Genomic DNA, 20,276 nt, shown 5'->3' with positions numbered 1-20,276 from the left:
AGATCTGGACGTAGCCATCAAAGCCTCATTGCAGTTCTAATGTGGTCATTTTGGAAAAGCAATGTAAAACTCAGCAAAAGCAATCATGGCTCAAGATATAAGTTTGGTAATCATCAGCATCTAGCTGGTAATAAAAACAATGACAACTGCTATGTGTAAAGGGTATGTGGAGTAAAAAAAGAGAGTCTGAAACAAAACCCTGAAAAAAAAAATTGAAAAACGAGAGGGGGTGCAGAGCAAGATGGCAGAGGAGTAGGAGACCTAGATTTCGTCTGGTCTCGGGAATTCAGCTGAATAGGGATCAAACCATTCTGAACACCTATGAACTCAACAGGAGGTGGAAGAGAAGAATAGCAACAACTCTCTGAACAGAAAAGCAACCACTTTCTGGAAGGTAGGACGTGCGGAGAAGTGAATCCGAGGCGATATTCGGGAGGATAGATGGCGGGGGAGGGGGTCACCGTTGGCCGCTTCTGGCAAGTGATAGAGCCGCGGAGCACAAAATCGGGCCTTTTAGAAGTCGGCTCCGCTGAGGGACGTCGCTCCGGTGGCTAAGCGGGGGGTGGAACCCTCACGGGACAGTGTGGTCTCGGGACCCTCGGGGTCACAGAAAGACTGGGGGTGCCTGAGTGCGGCAGAGCCCCCAGGTATCAGAGCGGGGGAGCCGGCTGCAGAGACAGAGCCCAGGCGCGGACTCTCAGCTCGGGGTTGCCATAAACTGTGATCTGCGGCCCAGTCGGACCACTGCTCCTCCAGCAGGGACCCAAAAAGTGGCAAATCCGGGGAGACTCCCCTTCCTCTCCCAGGAGGAGCAGCGTGGGAGCACACTGCAGGGATCTAATGGGTTTGGAGACTCCACACACATCTCTGGGTCGGGTCCCAGAGATAGAAATGCTCGGTCACAGGCCGGGTGACCACGGAGTGCGGCCAGAGACCGGGGAGACGGGAGTGACTGACAGCTTTTTTCTGGGGGCGCACTGAGGAGTGGGACCCCGAGTTCTCAGCTCCTCTGGGCAGAGATTGAGAGGCCACCATTTTCACTCTCGTCCTCCAAAGCTGTAGGGAAAGCTTACAGAGAACAAAAGCTCCAGAGAGCAAACCCGAGCAGATTACTTAGCCTGGACCTGACAAGGGCGGGGCAATTCCCCTTCCGACAAAGACATTTGGGAACCATGGCAACAGGCCCCTCCCCCAGAAGATCAGCAAGAACAGACAGCCAAGACCAAGTTTACTGATCAATGAGAACGGCAGAACTCCAGTGCTAGGGGAATACTGCACATAGAACTCATGGCTTTTTTACCATGATTCTTTTGTCTTTCAAAGTTAATTTTTTTAACTGTCTTTGTTTTTATTTTTCTTTTTCCTTTTTTCAACCAACATCCTATCAATCCCTTTTTTAAAAAAACGTTTTTATTTTTCATTTTTAGAGTCATATTCTATCCCTTCATAGTAGTTACCCTTATTTTTGGCATATACATATATATATATATATATATATATATGTTGTTCTACATCTCTCTTTAAAATTTTGAGATACAGTTTCTTCTAACAGATCAAAATATACCCTAAATCTCTAGTGTATGGCTTTGTTCTAGTCTTCTGCCTGATCACATTCTCTCCCCTTTTTTTCTTTCTTTCTTCTTTTTTTTAATCCTCTTCTTTCTTTTTTCAAACCTCTTATCAATTCCTTTTATAAAATTTTTTATAATTTTCATCTTTACAGTCATATTCCATCCCTTCATCATATCAACCCTTATTTTGTACATATATGTCTTTCTTTAAAATTTTGGGAGGCACTTTCTTCTAACAGACCAAAATACACCCAAAATCTAGTGTGTGGCACTGATCTATGCACAGCCTGATCATATTTGATCATATTCTGGTTTTTTTTGTTCTGTTTTTGTTTGTTTTTATCTTTTTTTTTTCTCTCTCCCTTTACTTTTTCTTTCGTTCCCTTTCATTTCCCCTGGTTTCAGGTCTTTTATGATTTGTTTACAGTATATTTTCTGGGGACGTTCTTACCCTGTTAGCATTTTGTTCTCTCATTCATCTATTCTCCTCTGGACAAAATGACATGACGGAAAAATCACCTCAACAAAAAGAACAAGAGGTAGTACCGTCTGCCAACGACCTATGCAATACGGACATTAGTACGATGTGGAACCTACAGTTCAGAATCATGATTTTAAAGATATCAGCTGGGCTTGAGAAAAGCATGGAACTTATTAGAGAAACCCTTTCGGGAGAAATAAAAGAACTAAAATCTAACCAAGTCGAAATCAAAAAGGCTATTAATGAGGTACAATAAAAAATGGGGGCACTAACTGCTAGGATAAATGAGGCAGAAGAGAGAATCAGTGATATAGAAGACCAAATGATGGAAAATAAAGAAGCTGAGAAAAAGAGAGATAAACAACTACTGGATCACGAGGGCAGAATTCGAGAGATAAGCGATACCATAAGACGAAACAACATTAGAATACTTGGGATCCCAGAAGAAGAAGAAAGAGAGAGAGGGGCAGAAGGTATATAGGAGCAAATTATAACAGAGAACTTCCCTAATGTGGGGAAGGAAACAGGCATCATAATCCAGGAGGCATGGAGAACCCCTCTCAAAATCATAAAAATAGGTCAACACCCCGACATCTAATAGTAAAACTTACGAGTCTCAGAGACAAAGAGAAAATCTTGAAAGCAGTTCAGGAGAAGAGATATGTAACCTACAATGGTAGAAACATTGGATTGGCAGCAGACCTATCCACAGAGACCTGGCAGGCCAGAAAGGACTGGCATGATATATTCAGAGCACTAAATGAGAAAAATATGCAGCCAAGAATACTATATCCAGCTAGGCTGTCACTGAAAATAGAAGGAGAGATAAAAAGCTCCCAGGACAAACAAAAACTAAAGGAATTTGCAAACACGAAACCAGCCCTACAAGAAATATTGAAAGGGGTCCTCTAAGCAAAGAGAGAGCCTAAAAGCAGCATAGACCAGAAAGGAACACAGACAATATACAGAAAGTCACCTTACAGGCTATACAGTGGCACTAAATTCATATCTTTCCAGAGTTACCCTGAATGTAAATGGGCTCAATGCCCCAATCAAAAGACACAGGCTCTCATATTGGATTCAAAAACAGGAGACCCATCAATATGCTATCTACAAGAGACTCATTTTAGACCCAAAGGCACTCCCAAACTGAAAGTGAGGGGGTGGAAAACCATTTACCATGCTAATGGACACCAAACGAAAGCTGGGGTGGCAATCCTTATATCAGACAAATTAGATTTTAAACCAAAGAGTGTAAAAAGAGATGAGGACGGACACTCTATCCTACTTAAAGGGTCTATCCAACAAGAAGATCTAACAATTGTAAATATCTTTGCCTCTAACATGGGAGCAGCCAATTATATAAGCCAATCAAGAACAAAAGCAAAGAAACATATTGACAACAATACAATAATAGTGGGGGACTTTAACACCCCCCTGACCGAAATGGACAGATCATCTAAGCAAAAGATCAACAAGGAAATAAAGACTTTAAATGACACACTGGACCAAATGGACTTTACAGACATATTCAGAACATTCCATCCCAAAGCAGCGGAAAATACATTCTTCTCTAGTGCCCATGAAACATTCTCCAGAATTGATCACATCCTAGCTCACAAATCAGGTCTCAACCAGTACCAAAAGATTGGGATTATTCCCTGCATATTTTCAGACCACAGTGCTCTGAAACTAGAACTCAATCACAAGAGGAAAGTCGGAAAGAACTCAAATACATGGAGGTTAAAGAGCATCCTACTAAAGAATGAATGGGTCAACCAGGAAATTAAAGAAGAATTAAAAAAATTCATGGAAACCAATGAAAATGAAAACACAACTATTCAAAATCTTTGGGATACAGCAAAGGCAGTCCTAAGAGGAAAGTATGTAGCAATACAAGCCTTTCTCAAGAAACAAGAAAGGTCTCAAATACACAACCTAAGCCTACACCTGAAGGGGCTAGAGAAAAAACAGCAAATCAAGCCTAAACCCAGCAGAAGAAGGGAAATAATAAAGATCAGAGCAGAAATCAGTGAAATAGAAACCAAAAGAACAGTAGAACAAATCAACGAAACTAGGAGCTGGTTCTTTGAAAGAGTTAACAAGATTGACAAACCCCTGGCCAGACTGATCAAAAAGAAAAGAGAAATGACCCAAATCAACAAAATCATGAATGAAAGAGGAGAGATCCCAACCAACACCAAAGAAATACAAACAATTATAAGAACATATTATGAGCAACTCTATGCCAGCAAATTAGATAGCCTGGAAGAAATGGGTGCATTCCTAGAGATGTATCAACTACCAAAATTGAACCAGGAAGAAATAGAAAACCTGAGCAGACCTATAACCACTAAGGCAATTGAAGCAGTCATCAAAAATCTCCCAACAAACAAAAGCCCAGGGCCGGATGGCTTCCCAGGGGAATTCTACCAAACATTTAAAGAAGAATTAATACCTATTCTCCTGAAACTGTTCCAAAAAATAGAAATGGAAGGAAATCTTCCAAACTCATTTTATGAGGCCACCATTACCTTGATCCCCAAACCAGACAAAGACCCCATCCAAAAGGAGAATTACAGACCAATATCCTTGAAGAACATGGATGCAAAAATTCTCACCAAAATAGTAGCCAATAGGATCCAACAGTACATTAAAAGGATTATTCACCACGACCAAGTGGGATTTATCCCTGGGTTCAACATCCGCAAATCAATCAACGTGATACAATAAATTAACAAAAGAAAGAACAAGAATCATATGATCCTCTCAATAGATGCAGAAAAAGCATTTGAGAAAGTACAGCATCCTTTCTTGATCAAAACTCTTCAGAGTATAGGGATAGAGGGTACATACCTCAATATCATAAAAGCCATTTTGAAAAACCTACAGTGAATATCATTCTCAATGGGGAAAAACTGAGAGCTTTCCCCTAAGGTCAGGAACACGACAGGGATGTCCACTCTCACCACTGCTATTCAACATAGTATTAGAAGTCCTAGCCACAGTAATCAGACAACAAAAAGAAATCAAAGGCATCCAAATCGGCAAAGAGGAAGTCAAACACTCACTCTTTGCAGATGATATGATACTTTAGTTGGAAAACCCAAAAGACTCCACCCCAAAACTGCTAGAACTCATACAGAAAATCAGTCAAGTGGCAGGGTATAAAATCAGTGCACAGAAATCAGTGGCATTCCTATACACCAACAACAAGACAGAAGAAAGAGATATTAAGGAGTCGATCCCATTTACAATTGCACTCAAAACCATAAGATACCTAGGAATAAATTGAACCAAAGAGGCAAAGGATCTGTACTCAGAAAACTATAAAATACTCATGAAAGAAATTGAGGAAGACACAAAGAAATGGAAAAACGTTCCATGCTCATGGATTGGAAGAACAAATATTGTGAGGATATCAATGCTACCTCGTGCAATCTACACATTCAATGCAATCCCCATCAAAATACCATCCACTTTTTTCAAAGAAATAGAACAAATACTCCTAAAGTTTGTATGGAACCAGAAAAGACCCCGAATAGCCAGAAGAATTTTGAAAAAGAAAAGCAAAGCTGGCAGCATCACAATTCCGGATTTCCAGCCCTATTACAAAGCTGTCATCATGAAGACAGTATGTTACTGGCACAAAAACAGACACATAGATCAATGGAACACAATAGAGAGCCCAGAAATGGACCCCCAACTCTATGGTCAATTAATCTTCTACAAAGCAGGAAAGAATGTCCAATGGAAAGAAGACAGTCTCTTCAACAAATGGTGTTGGGAAAATTGGACAGCCACATGCAGAATGAAACTGGCCATTTCCTTACACCACACACAAAAATAGACTCAAAATGGCTGAAAGACCTAAATGTGAGACAGGAGTCCATCAGAATCCTAAAGGAGAACACAGGCAGCAACCTCTTCGACTCAGCCGCAGCAACTTCTTCCCAGAAACATCGCCAAAGGCAGGGGAAGCAGGGACAAAAATGAACTATTGGGATTTCATCAAGATAAAAAGCTTTTGCACAGCAAAAGAAACAGTCCACAAAACCAAAAGACAACCGACAGAATGGGAGAAGATATTTGCAAATGACATATCAGATAAAGGGCTGGTATTCAAAATCTATAAAGAACTTATCAAACTCAACACCCAAAGAAGAAATAATCCAATCAAGAAATGGGCAGAGTTTATGAACAGACATTTTTCCAAAGAAGACATCCAAATGGCCAACAGACACATGAAAAAGTGCTCAACATTGCTTGGCATCAGGGAAATCCAAATCAAAACCTCAATGCGATACCACCTCACACCCGTCAGAATGGCTAAAATTAACAAGTCAGGAAACGATGGATGTTGGCGGGGATGCAGAGAAAGGGGAACCCTCCTACACTGTTGGTGGGAATGCAAGCTGGGGCAGCCACTCTGCAAAACACTATGGAAGTTCCTCAAAAAGTTGAAAATAGAGCTACCATATGATCCAGCAATTGCACTACTTGGTATTTACCCCAAAGATACAAATGTAGGGATCTGAAGGAGTACGTGCACCCCGATGTTTATAGCAGCAATGTCCACAATAGCCAAACTGTGGAAAGAGCCAAGATGTCCATCGACAGATGAATGGATAAAGAAGAAGTAGTATATATATACAATGGAATATTCAGCCATCAAAAGAAATGAGATCTTGCCATTTGCAACGACGTGGTTGGAACTGGAGGGTGTTATGCTGAGTGAAATAAGTCAATCAGAGAAAGACATGTATCATATGACCTCACTGATATGAGGAATTCTTAATCTCAGGAAACAAACTGAGGGTTGCTGGAGGGGGGGGGGGGGGGGAGGGATGGGGTGGCTGGGTGATAGACATTGGGGAGGGTATGTGCTATGGCAAGTGCTGTGAATTGTGCAAGACTGTTGAATCACAGATCTGTATCTCTGAAACAAATAATGCAGTATATGTTAAGAAAAAAGAAAAGATACCAGGAGGGGAAGAATGAAGGGGGGGCAATCGGAGGGGGAGACGAACCATGAGAGACGATGGACTCTGAGAAACAAACTGAGGGTTCTAGAGGGGAGGGGGTGGGGGAATGGGTTAGCCTGGTGATGGGTATTAAAGAGGGCACGTTCTGCAGGGAGCACTGGGTGTTATGCACAAACAATGAATCATGGAACACTACCTCAAAGATTAATGATGCAATGTATGGTGATTAACATTACAATAAAAAATTTTTAAAAAAAGATCCCACAGAAGTGAAGTAGGAAAAAAAAATTGAAAAACGAGAATAACATAAGCCGCTCAGGATACTTGAGAGGAGTGATCCAAAAGATAGGATTTGATTTGTGCAAATGTAAACAACTCACTTGTTTTTGAGTTATGGAAAGAGAGAGTTATGGAAAAGTGAGGGTGCAGTGGGGCAGGAGATTATTTAATGGAATAAACTTGAAAATGGATTAATTATACAGCTCTTCCCAATTGCCTCCAGACAAAACTCTCCCCTGAGCACCAAGCCTGCCACTTGTGTCTCCTTGATGCATGTTTATTTTTAGGAATCTCAAACCTGACTTTTGAAAAGATGATTTTGTTGTTTTTAACCCCAAGACTTCTCTTTTTCTCATCTCAAATAACAATATTACTACATACACTTACCCAAACTAGAAACTTAGAAAATAAACTCAGAAAACTCATTTTCCCTTATTCCCACATCTTGTTGATTCTCCTCTTAAACGTCTCCAAAGTGTGTCTGTGATCTTTTGTTTCCTTCTTTCCAGCCATTAGCATTTTTTCCCCCTGAAATCAGCTTTCTAACAAATTTCTTTGTTATTAAGTCCATCTTTTACACAGATACTGGAATCGGCCCTCTAAAATTTAATTCCCTTATGTTACGTTTAAAAACACAATTTCATCTCCCAATGTTTGGAATATTTCTATCCTTATGTTCCACCCACACAGATAATCTTTCTGTTTTTCAAATTATCTGTGTTCTTTCACTACTTGGGCTTTTCATGTGTTTCCTATTTTGTTTTAAATGTTTATTTCTTCTTCAAATTCTACGTTTCTATTATCTTTTAAAGACTTAGTTCAAATGTCACCACACCTACAAAAACTTTAACCAGTATAAACAGAATTAATCATCTTTCCTATGTACTCATGACATTACACATTTATAGTATTCATTATATTATGCTGGTGTTATTTATTGTTTTTGCCCCAGGAAATTATTAGTTCTTTTAGGACACTTATTATGTCCAGCTTTTACTGCCCTTCTTACTCTGCACTTGTCTCAACTCCAATATGTAGCAGAGTATTTGCCATATTGGAGTTGCTCAATAAATGGTTTGCTGAATAAACGAATTGAGGTTCAAATGAGTTAACTGAGTTAATCATGGCTGTACCTCTGGCAAAATGGAAACTTGGAACTGTCTTCTGACTTCAATTCCAGAACTCTTGCCAAAAAGTATAATGGACTTACTTGCCATGATTGCAGGTAAATATAGACTTTATATCTTACCTGAATGGGTTATCTCCTTCTACCTGTGATCCTTTAATATCCATTTGATAATTGTGAATATTTTTATCTCTGTTTCAAAATCTTTCAGTCTTAAGTTCTCTACTTCATGGCATAGGCCTTTTAATGTTTTTCACTAAAGATTTCAGCTTTCTTATTCCTTTTGATTTTTTAGGTTCTGAGAAAATCATCATATCATTCTTTCTCTGTACTTCAGTCCTGCATGAGGAACAGGGTTAAAATTGCCCATCTCATAGGGTTATAGTTAGATTAAAAGAAAGCACATTTATAAATCTATCTATATTAACTCATTTCATATCCTTCTAAAATCCCAGTTCATTGGAGAGATTCTATTATGGCTATGTGTTTACATCTATTACCTTTTTCTTTTTTCAATTTTAATTTAATTTTTGTTTTTAAAATTTTATTTTATTTAAATGCAATTAATTAACATATAGTGTACTATTAGTTTCAGAGGTAGGGTTCAGTGAACTTTTTCCTTTTTTGAAAAAGCCGTTTAGAATTATACTGTGAGATTTTTACTTTTTTGAGTCTCTCTTATATTGAGCTAATTTTCCTTTTAAGATTGAAGATACGAACAGTGAAAAAGCTTTCTCTGAACTTCTAGGAATTTCCTCTCATACAGGACAAGGTTTATATTTGATAATATTTATATCTGCTTTAATGAGATATTCTATTACTTTCTGAAATTTTCTCCTCTTTGATTTCACAAATGAGTGCTTTGATGGTCAGCATTTAGATGAGTTCACTTTTCTATTTCTTCAATAATCAATAAATCATATTGTCAATATGCTCATTACTGATTCTGCAACACCTGTAATAGTATATGGCATAAAAGTGTGCTTAGCTAAATGACCATAAGCCCTGTTTTGATCTGAATGAACCTAAAGCTAAAAACTGGATGATGGTAGCTCATAATGGTAATAAAAATACATTTATCAGTGCTTACTGTGTGGCTAGCCCTGTGTCAAGAATTTTATGTATATTATTTAAATTAATCCTCATAACAACTTTACTATAATTATCTCCATTGAAAAACTGAGGAAACTAAGAGATGAGAGGTTTCACTACCTGTTGACTCTGTACCAGATTTATAATCTGAATTGGGGGAATAATAATTTATCCAACAACCCAAAAACACTTATTGAGCCTTTGCTCATTACGTGTTAGGCATCTGAGTTTGATGGAGAGCCTGATAACATTTTTTTTCTATTTATTCATTAGAAGAGAGCCAAAACTTGAAGCCTTCTAGTTCTTCACAGCAGACTGGGCATAAGGCAGAAGCCACCTCTTCCTCCCTCTAATTCTAATGAATAATCTAAAAGGTATTAAAAGCAACTCATTCCTCTGCTAGAAAACAAGAAGTGATATAGTCTGTAAATCCGAAACCATGAGGGTTTTCTGAAAGGTAAATAGTAAAAACTAGAAAGAAATCCTAGTCCAAGACAAGTGCAAGAGAAGAAAACTGAAAACCATGGAAGTGGCTCCAAGGGTCCATCAAAGGCAAAGATACTGATAACGGGATGAAGAGAGGTCCCAGGGAGAACTGAGAGGAGGTTAATTGGGTATCCCACTCACTCAATAAGTGAAAACATGCACCTTTCCTTGTTTAACATGCCTCCCCAGATCATCAGCATACCCCCACTTAGTAGTATGAACATTTTAACTTTGAGTAACATGGACATTTTAACAATATTACATCTTCCAATCTATTAGCACAGATGTCTTTCCACTTATTTGATCTTCTTTGATTTCTTTAGCAATGTTTTATAGTTTTTAGCATATAAGTCTTTCACCTCCTTAGTTTATTCTTAAATATTTTATTCCTTCAATGCTATAGTAAATGGGATTCTTTTCTTAATTTCCTTTGCAGATTGCTTATTTTCAGTGTATAGAAACACAACTGATTTTTGAGTGTTAATTTTTTATCCTGTGTCTTTGCTGTACTTGTTTAGTAGTTCTAGTAGCTTTTTTGTGTGTGGAATCTTTACAGATTTCTACAAATAAGATCATGTCATCTGTGAACAAATAATAATAATATAAATTATAAAATAATATGGTAAAAATACAATTTTACTTCTTTTCCAGTTTGTATGCCTTTAATTTTTTTTTCTTGTCTAATTACTCTGGCTAGAACTTCTAGTACTCTGTTGAGTAGTAGTAGCTACAGTGGGCATCCTTGCCTTGTTCCTGATCTCAGAGGAAGAGTTTTCAATGTTTCCTTCTATTCTTAGTTTGTTAAGTGCTTCTATCATAAGACAGTTGAATTTTGTGAAACACCTTTTCTGCATCTATTGAGATGATTATGTGGTTTTATTCTTCATTTTGTTAATGTGATATGTTACACTGATTGATTTTCATAAGTCGGATTTTCAACAATCGGACTTGCATTCCAGTTATAAATTCCACTTGGTTATGATGTATAATCCTTTTAATGCACTGTTAATTACTGTTTGCTAGTATTTTGTTGAGCATCTTTACAACAGTATTCATCAGGGATACTAGTCTGTAGTTTCTTTTCCTTGTGATGTCTTTGTCTGGCTTTGATATCAGGTCCTGTGGCCTCATTTAATGAGTTTGGGAGTATCCCCTCCTCTCCAATTCTTTGGAACTGTTCGAGAAGGATTAGCATTAATTCTTTAAATGTTTGGTAGAATTCTCCAGTGAAACCATCCTGTCCTAGACTGTCTCTGTTGGGAAGTTTCTAATTACAGTTTCAATCTCCTCACTAGATACAGGTCTGTCCAGATTTTTTATTTCTTCATTATCCAATCCTAGTAAGTTGTATGTTTCTAGTAATTTATCCATTTCTTCTAGGTTACCCAGTGTTTTGGCATATAATTGTTCATACCTTATTTTATTTCCATGGCATTATAATGTTTCCTCTTTCATTTCTAATTTTAGCTATTTGAGTCTCCTCTTTTTCTTAATCTAAGTTTTTGTCAATTTTGTTGATTCTTTCAAAATCTAACTCTTAGTTTCATAGATTTTTTTTCTATTGTTTTTCTATTCCCTTTTTCATTTATCTCTACTTTAAAATCCTTATTATTTACTTAATTCTGGTAACTTTGGGTTGAGTTTTTTCTTCTTTGTCTAGACCTTGAGGTATAAGGATAGGTTGTTGATTTGAGATCTATTTTTTCAACGTTATCATCTATCACTATACACTTTTAGTAGTGCTTTTATGACATCCCATATGTTTTGGTACATTGTGTTTTCATTTTCATTTGTCTCCAGATAGTTTCTAAATTCTCTTTTGATTTCTTCTTTGATCTATTGGTTGTATTGGTTAATTTCCACATATCTGTGGATTTTTCTGTGGTCAATGAGAATACATTGTATGATTTCAATTTTATTAAATTTGTTAGGACTGTTTTGTGACATAACATATGGTCTGTTTTGGAAAATGTTTCATGTGCACTTGAGAACAATGTATATTCTGATAGATGGAGTGTTCTATAAACGTCTATGTCCAATTGGGTCTAACTGCCTTACAGTGTTGTTCAAGTCTTCTGTTTCCCCTTTGATTTCCTATCTGGTTGTTCTAGCCATTATTAAAAGTGGGGTATTGAATCTCATATTTTTAATATGTTTCTATTTCTACTCATAGTTCTGTCAATGTTTGCTTCAAATATTTGAGTTTTCTAATTTTAGTTACATATATATGTTTGTAATTGTTATATCTTCCTGATTAATTGACCCTTTTTTCTTTATGTAATGTCCTTCTTTGTCTCTTGTGATAGTTTTTGTCTTAAAAACTATTTTATCTATGAAAGTATGGCCATCCCTGTTCTCTCTAGGTTCTTGTTTGCATAAAATATTCGTCACCTGTTTAAGCAGGTATAACAAAAATACTGTAGACTGGGTGGCTTAAATAACAAATATTTATTTCTCATAGTTTTGGAGGTTGGGAAATTCAAGATCAAGGTGCTGGCAGATTAGGTTCCTGGTGATGTCTTGTTTCCTGATTCATAGATGGCTGTTTTCTCATTGTGTCTTCATATGATGGAAAAAGGGCAGGAGAGCCCTCTGGGGTCTCTTTTATAAGGATGCTAATCCTATTCATGGGGTCTCTGTCTGCTTGACATAATAACCTTCCCAAAGCCCCACTTCTTAATACCATCTCTTTGATGATTAGGTTTTCAACATGAATTTTGAAGGGACAGAAATATTCAGCTTATTACATACCCTTTCATTTTTCGCTTTTTGGTGCCTAGATCTAAAATGAGTTTCTTGTAGACAGCATGTAGGTGAATCCTATTTTTTAAATCAATTCAGACAGTCTATGTCTTTTAATTAATGTACTCAATCAAGTTAGATTTAAAGTATTATGGATAGGAAAGAACTATTGCCATTTTGTCACTTGTTTTCTTTCTGTCTTAAAAGTTTTTGTTCTCTTTTCCTCTCTTGATGTTTCTCTTTGTGTTTAATTTTTTTGTAGTGATGTATGTTGATTCTCCTTTCATTTCCCTTTATGTATACTCTATAGACAATACAATTGTATTATTGTATTTTATATTTCCGTTACTAGGGAATATTATATTTTGGTATGGTTTTGTGTTGCTATTCATCCTTTCACTTCAACTTGTAGAACCTTCAGTGTTTCTTGTATGACAGATCTAGTGGTTATGAATTCCCTCAGCTTTGACTTATCTGGGAAAGTCTTGATTTTTCCTTATTCTTAAAGGACAGTTTTGACAGATATAATATTGTTTGTTGGCAGCCTTTTTCTTTTAGTACTTTGAATATTTTATTCTATTCCTTTCTAGTCTGCAAGTTTTTTTGCTGAAAAATCTGATGATAATCTAATGGGAATTCCTTTGTATGTGATGAGTCACTTTTCTCCTACTGCTTTCAAGATTTTCTTTTTGTCTGTGACTTTTGACAGTTTGATTATGATGTATCTTTGTGTCGGTCTCATGACATTTACCCTAGATGTGCTTCTTTGAATTTATCAAATTTGCATGTACATTTCTTTACTTAGATTTGGAAAATTTGGAGCTATAGTCTTTAAATAATTTTTCTGCCCCTTTCTCTTTCTTCTTCTGGTATTCTCATAATGCAAACACTGTTCTGCTTGATGGTGGTGTCCCATGGGTTCTTTACATTCTTCATATTTATTCATTCATTTTTTTTTTCCCTCTTGCCTCAGTCTCTGAGTTTGTTAATTCTTTTTCTGCCTGGTCAAGTTTAATTTTGAGCTCCTCTAGTGAAGTTTTCAAGTCAGGTAATGTTAAGAAGAAAACATTACCTGTTTTCTTCAGTTCTGGAATTTCTGTTTGGTTCTTCTTCCAAGTTTCTGTTTCTTCATAAATAATCTCACTTTATTTATGTATTGTTTTTCTGATTTCATTTAGAGGTATATCTATTTTGTGTTTTAATTCATTGAATATCCTTATGGTAATTTTGAATTATTTTTCTGGCAATTCATGTATCTCCATTTCTTTAGAGTCAATTTCTGGAGATTTAATTTCTTCCTTTAAATGTGTTATGGTTTCCTGTTTCTTTATATGTCTTATTATTTTTTGTTGTTGGGGAACTTTGGCATTTGAAAATCAGCCAACTCTCTCAGACTTTGTGGTTTTGTACAGGGATGAGTTTAACCATGTAGCCAAGCTAGAGATTGTCTAGACCTCTCAAGTTTTTTTCTGGATGTGTGTCCTCCTTGCGCTATTGGAGAAGTTTGCTGGTGTTTACTAAGGACTTCTGCCTGGTGCCTAAAATAACTGCACCCTCCCTGGTTTAGTAAATTACAATCCTGGTGCTCCACCTAGTGTCTATCCCTGGTACTACAGATTCTGGTTCATAGTTTACTGTCTTTATTCTAGAGACACTCAAGTCTGGCCCTCCACTCTTGTCAGTACTTGAATACAAACTGGTCCCTCATGCTGCCTCCATACAAGTCAGAACATTGGTTATAAGTTCTATTCCTTTCTCTCCCCAGACAGAATATGGGAGTTGGGGATTTTGTCCCAATTGCATCAATGATGCTTTGTTGGGGGAAGGCTCTGGCAAGAAAGTTGAGAGTGTCACAGATTTTCCTACTGAATTTGTGAGGTTGGCTTCCCACTGTGTAGGATGCACAAATATTTTAAATGGTTTCTGGATTTCTCACAGAGATATTCAGTTTGTTGTTAAGTCTATGTATCCATGGGGGAAGGAGGATTGAGGGTTCCTATTTTATCATCTTGCTGACATCCTTCCCATCTCCATTTCTTTTTTTTTTTTTTTTTTCAGAGAGAGAGGGACAGTTCAGGGAGGGGCAGAGGGAGAGAGAGAGAGAGAATCTTAAGCAGGCTCCACGCCCAGCATGGAGTCTGACATGGGGCTCGATCTCACAATCCTGAGATCATGACCTGAGCCATGATCAAGAGTAGGATGCTTAACCAATTGAACCACCAAGCACCCCATCCCATCTCCATTTCTTAATTTCTGGTGTCAATAACATGATTTTTTTTAAATGATTAGAACTGGAAAATTTTCCTTTCTGTTCTATAATGTAAAGATAGTAAATGATACTATAATATGTCAGAATGGGCTGTCCTTGAAGAAAATGTTCATAATTTTGTCTAATCTCTCTGGACAAATTTAATATCTTTTTTCCTATGAGTCTTTTTGTTCCCTTTACCAACTTAGCAAAACTGGCTTTGATACCCTTCTACCTTTGGTGTTTCATTCTTAGATGACTTCCTATATCTTACATAAGAATTCTTAGTTATTTCTAATAAGTTGTAACATTTACAACTTTTCTCAAGCCCTTTCAACTTCATTAAAATTTCCATATGCAGGAAGGAAAGTACACACATTTTTCCAGCCATGGAAGGGCTGTATTGGGCCTTTTATCCCCTTCTCCAAGCATACCCTCATGTAAGACACATAGTAAGTTCTAGTTAGACAAAAACTCAATACATTTTTTAACATCTTTGTGGCAGGCACTGTTCTATGCCCCAGAGATATACCAGTGAACAAAACAGACGAAAAAAAATCCTACCCTGATGAAAGTTATAGTGAAGGCAACATATATTACATACATACATACATATATACATACATACATACATACATACATACATACATAAAATTCATTGTGAGGGGAAAGTGGTATAATTTTAAATAGGATGGGTAAGGAAAGCCTCACTCTGAAGGTTACATTGAGCAAAAGCCTCAAGGATGTGAGAGAGTGAGTGATAAGGGTATAACTATGGGGAAGAGCTTTCCCTGAAGGAAGAAAAGCAAGTACAAAGAACTTGTGTCAAAATAATAAACCTGGAATGCTCAAGGTAAAACAAAAAGGCTCTTGTGGATGGAGAGGAATGAGCAAGAACTAGAGTAACAGAAGATGAGATCAGAAGGGTAAAATGGAATATTTTTAGGGACGGGATAACTTGGGGGGCAGATCATTTAGAGCCTTGTAGGCTGTTGGAAAGACTAGATATTACTAAGAGGGAAATGGGAAAATAGGGAGTGGTGGCATAATCTAATTTTTACTTTGAAAGAATTTTTGTAGTTACTGTGTTGAGAAGAGACTGTAAGGGGAATGAGAGCGGAAGTAGAAAGATCTAATAAGAGGCTAATGTGATGCTCCAGGCTATGCTTGATGGTGGCTACCACTGGTGGTATAGGAGGTAATGAGAAAGACCTGTCTGAATCAGCTTGGGTTGCTATAAGAAAATAGCACAGGGGCGCCTGGGTGGCTCAGTCATTAAGCGGCTGCCTTCGGCTCAGGTCATGATCCCAGGGTCCTGGGATCGAGCCCTGCATCGGGCTCCCTGCTCAGCGGGAAGCCTGCTTCTCCCTCTCCCACTCCCCCTGCTTGTGTTCCCTCTCTTGCTGTCTCTCTCTCTCTGTCAAATAAATAAATAAAATCTTTAAAAAAAAAAAAAGAAAATAGCACAGACTAGGTGGCTTAAACAACAAAAATTTATTTCTCATCGTTCTGGGGGCTGGAAGTCTTGAGATCTGGGTACCAGCATAGTTGGGTTCTGGTGAGAACACTCTTCCTCATTTTCAGATGGCTATCTTCTTGTGTCCTCACAAAGCAGAGAGAGAGAGAGAAGTAAGCCCTTCTAAGGACACTAATCCTAGCATGAGGGCTCTATCTTTATGACCTAATTCCCAAAGGACCTCTCTCCAAATATCATCACATTAGGGATTAGGGTTTCAACATATGAATTGGTGGGGACACAAACATTAGTCCATAGCAGAATAATATTTTAATGTTGGATGTAAAAGGAATTTACTTATGGGTATAAATGTGGGCTGTAAGAAGGACGAATCAACACATTTTGTTAAAATGAATTTGAAAATAAAATATGTATAACCACTAAAGTATTTTTTTTAATTTTTTTACTGTTATGTTAATCACCATACATCATTAGTTTTTGATGTAGTGTTCCATGATTCATTGTTTGTGCATAACACCTAGTGCTCCACGCAGAATGTGCCCTCTTTAATATCCATCACCAGGCTAACCCAACCCCCCATGCTCCTCCCCTCTAGAACCCTCAGTTTGTTTTTCAGAGTCCATTGTCTCTCATGGTTCATCTCCCCCTCCGACTTACTCCCCTTCATTCTTCCCCTCCTGCTATCTTCTTTTTCTTTTTTCTTAACATATGTTGTATTATTTGTTTCAGAGGTACAGATCTGTGATTCAACAGTGGAGTCTATTTTTGTGTGTGGTGTAAGGAAATGGTCCATTTTCATTCTTCTGCATGTGGCTGTCCAATTTTCCCAACACCATTTGTTGAAGGGACTATCTTTTTTCCATTGGACATTCTTTCCTGCTTTGTCAAAGATGAGTTAACCATAGAGTTGAGGGTCCATTTCTGGGCTCTCTATTCTGTTCCATTGATCTATGTGTCTGTTCTTGTGCCAGTACCATACTGTCTCTACGATGACAGCTTTGTAATAGAGCTGGAAGTCTGGAATTGTGATGCCGCCAGCTTTGCTTTTCTTTTTCAATATTCCTCTGGCTATTCGGGGTCTCTTCTGGTTCCATACAAATTTTAGGATTATTTGTTCCATTTCTTCGAAAAAGGTGGATGGTATTTTGATGGGGATCGCATTGAATGTGTAGATTGCTTTAGGTAGCATTGACATCTTCACAATGTTTGTTCTTCCAATCCATGAGCATGGAACGTTTTTCCATTTCTTTGTGTCTTCTTCAATTTCTTTAAGAGTATTTTATAGTTTTCTGAGTACAGATCCTTTGCCTCTTTGGTTAGATTTATTCCTAGCTATCTTATGGTTTTGGGTGCAATTGTAAATGGGATCGACTCCTTGATTTGTCTCTCTTCTGTCTTGTTGTTGGTGTATAGGAATGCCACTGATTTCTGTGCATTGATTTTATATCCTGCTACTTTAGTGAATTCCTGTATGAGTTCTAGCAGTTTTGGGGTGGAGTCTTTTGGGTTTTCCACATACAGTATCATATCATCTGCAAAGAGTGAGAGTTTGACTTCGTCTTTGCCGATTTGGATGCCTTTGATTTCTTTTTGTTGTCTGATTGCTGTGGCTAGGACTTCTAATACTATGTTGAATAGCAGTGGTGATAGTGGACATCCCTGCCGTGTTCCTGACCTTAGGGGAAAAGCTCTCAGCTTTTGCCCATTGAGAATGATAGTCATTGTAGGTTTTTCATAGATGGCTTTTATGATATTGAGGTATGTACCCTCTATCCCTATACTCTGAAGAGTTTTGATCAAGAAAGGATGCTGTACTTTCTCAAATGCTTTTTCTGCATCTATTGAGAGGATCATATGATTCTTGTTCTTTCTTTTGTTAATGTATTGTATCACGTTGATTGATTTGTGGATGTTGAACCAGCCTTGCAGCCCAGGGATAAATCCCACTTGGTCATGGTGAATAATCCTTTTAATGTATTATTGGATCCTATTGGCTACTATTTTGGTGAGAATTTTTGCATCCATGTTCTTCAAGGATATTGGTCTGTAATTCTCCTTTTGGATGGGGTCTTTGTCTGGTTTTGGGATCAAGGTAATGGTGGCCTCATAAAATGAGTTTGGAAGATTTCCTTCCATTTCTATTTTGTGGAACAGTTTCAGGAGAATAGGTATTAATTCTTCTTGAAATGTCTGATAGAATTCCCCTGGGAAGCCATCCGGCCCTGGGCTTTTGTTTGTTGGGAGATTTTTGATGACTGTTTCAATTTCCTTAGTGGTTATAGGTCTGCTAAGGTTTTCTATTTCTTCCTGGTTCAATTTTGGTAGTTGATACATCTCTAGGAATGCACCCATTTCTTCCAGGTTTTCTAATTTGCTGGCATAGAGTTGCTCATAATATGTTCTTATAATTGTTTGTATTTCTTTGGTGTTGGTTGGGATCTCTCCTCTTTCATTCATGATTTTGTTGATTTGGGTCATTTCTCTTTTCTTTTTGATAAGTCTGGCCAGGGGTTTATCAATCTTGTTAATGCTTTCAAAGAACCAGCTCCTAGTTTCGTTGATCTTTTCTACTGTTCTTTTGGTTTCTATTTCATTGATTTCTGCTCTGATCTTTATTATTTCTCTTCTCCTGCTGAGTTTAGGCTTTATTTGCTTTTTTTCTCTAGCTCTTTTAGGTGTAGGCTTAGGTTGTGTATTTGAGACTTTTCTTGTTTCTTGAGAAAGGCTTGTATTGCTATATACTTTCCTCTCAGGACTGCCTTTGCTGTATTCCAAAGATTTTGAACAGTTGTGTTTTCATTTTCATTGGTTTCCATGAATTTTTTTAATTCTTCTTTAATTTCCTAGTTGACCCATTCACTCTTTAGTAGGATGCTCCTTTAGCCTCCATGTATTTGAGTTCTTTCCGACTTTCCTCTTGTGATTGAGTTCTAATTTCAGAGCACTGTGGTCTGAAAATATGCAGGGAATAATCCCAATCTTTTGGTACTGGTTGAGACCTGATTTGTGAGCTAGGATATGATCAATTCTGGAGAATGTTCCATGGGCACTAGAAAAGAATGTATTTTCCGTTGCTTTGGGATGGAATGTTCTGAATATGTCTGTAAAGTCCATTTGGTCCAGTGTTTCATTTAAAGTCTTTATTTCCTTGTTGATCTTTTGCTTAGATGATCTGTCCATTTCAGTCAGGGGGGTGTTAAAGTCCCCCACTATTATTGTATTGTTGTCAATGTGTTTCTTTGCTTTTGTTATTAATTGCCTTATATAATTGGCTGCTTCTATGTTAGGGGCATAGATATTTACAATTGTTAGATCTTCTTGTTGGATAGACCCTTTAAGTAGGATAGAGTGTCCTTCTTCATCTCTTATTACAGTCTTTGTTTTAAAATCTAATTTGTCTGATATAAGGATTGCTACCCCAGCTTTCTTTTGGTGTCCATTAGCATGGTAAATGGTTTTCCACCCCCTCACTTTCAATCTGGGAGTGTCTTGGGTTTAAAATGAGTCTCTTGTAGACAGCATATGGATGGGTCTTGTTTTTGAATCCAATCTGAGAGCCTGTGTCTTTTGATTGGGGCATTGAGCCCATTTACATTCAGGGTAACTATTGAAAGGTATGAATTTAGTGCCATTGTATTGCCTGTAAGGAGACTGTAACTGTATATTGTCTGTGTTCCTTTCTGATCTATGATGCTTTTAGGCTTTCTTTTTGCTTAGAGGACCCCTTTCAATATTTCTTGTAGGGCTGGTTTCGTGTTTGCAAATTCCTTTAGTTTTTGTTTGTCCTGG

The 20,276-nt window shown here is 37.5% G+C and overlaps 1 protein-coding gene across 1 annotated transcript in view; it reads left to right on the top strand.

Annotated features, from left to right (window-relative positions):
- SLCO1B3 (solute carrier organic anion transporter family member 1B3) overlaps nt 1-20,276 on the top strand; it is a 73,431-nt gene that overhangs the window by 12,119 nt on the left and 41,036 nt on the right. The window contains exons 4-6 of the mRNA XM_073877894.1: nt 13,773-13,792; nt 16,091-16,111; nt 19,655-19,688. Of these exons, the coding sequence (XP_073733995.1) occupies nt 13,773-13,792; nt 16,091-16,111; nt 19,655-19,688 (75 nt within the window). The remainder of the gene's footprint in view (nt 1-13,772; nt 13,793-16,090; nt 16,112-19,654; nt 19,689-20,276) is intronic.

This window comes from Callorhinus ursinus, unplaced genomic scaffold, assembly GCF_003265705.2.
Source record: "Callorhinus ursinus isolate GAN/ISIS: 27379988/994484 unplaced genomic scaffold, GSC_fseal_2.0 scaffold27, whole genome shotgun sequence".
NCBI classification, from domain to species: domain Eukaryota; kingdom Metazoa; phylum Chordata; class Mammalia; order Carnivora; family Otariidae; genus Callorhinus; species Callorhinus ursinus.
This window is presented reverse-complemented; position numbering and strand designations above follow the sequence as displayed.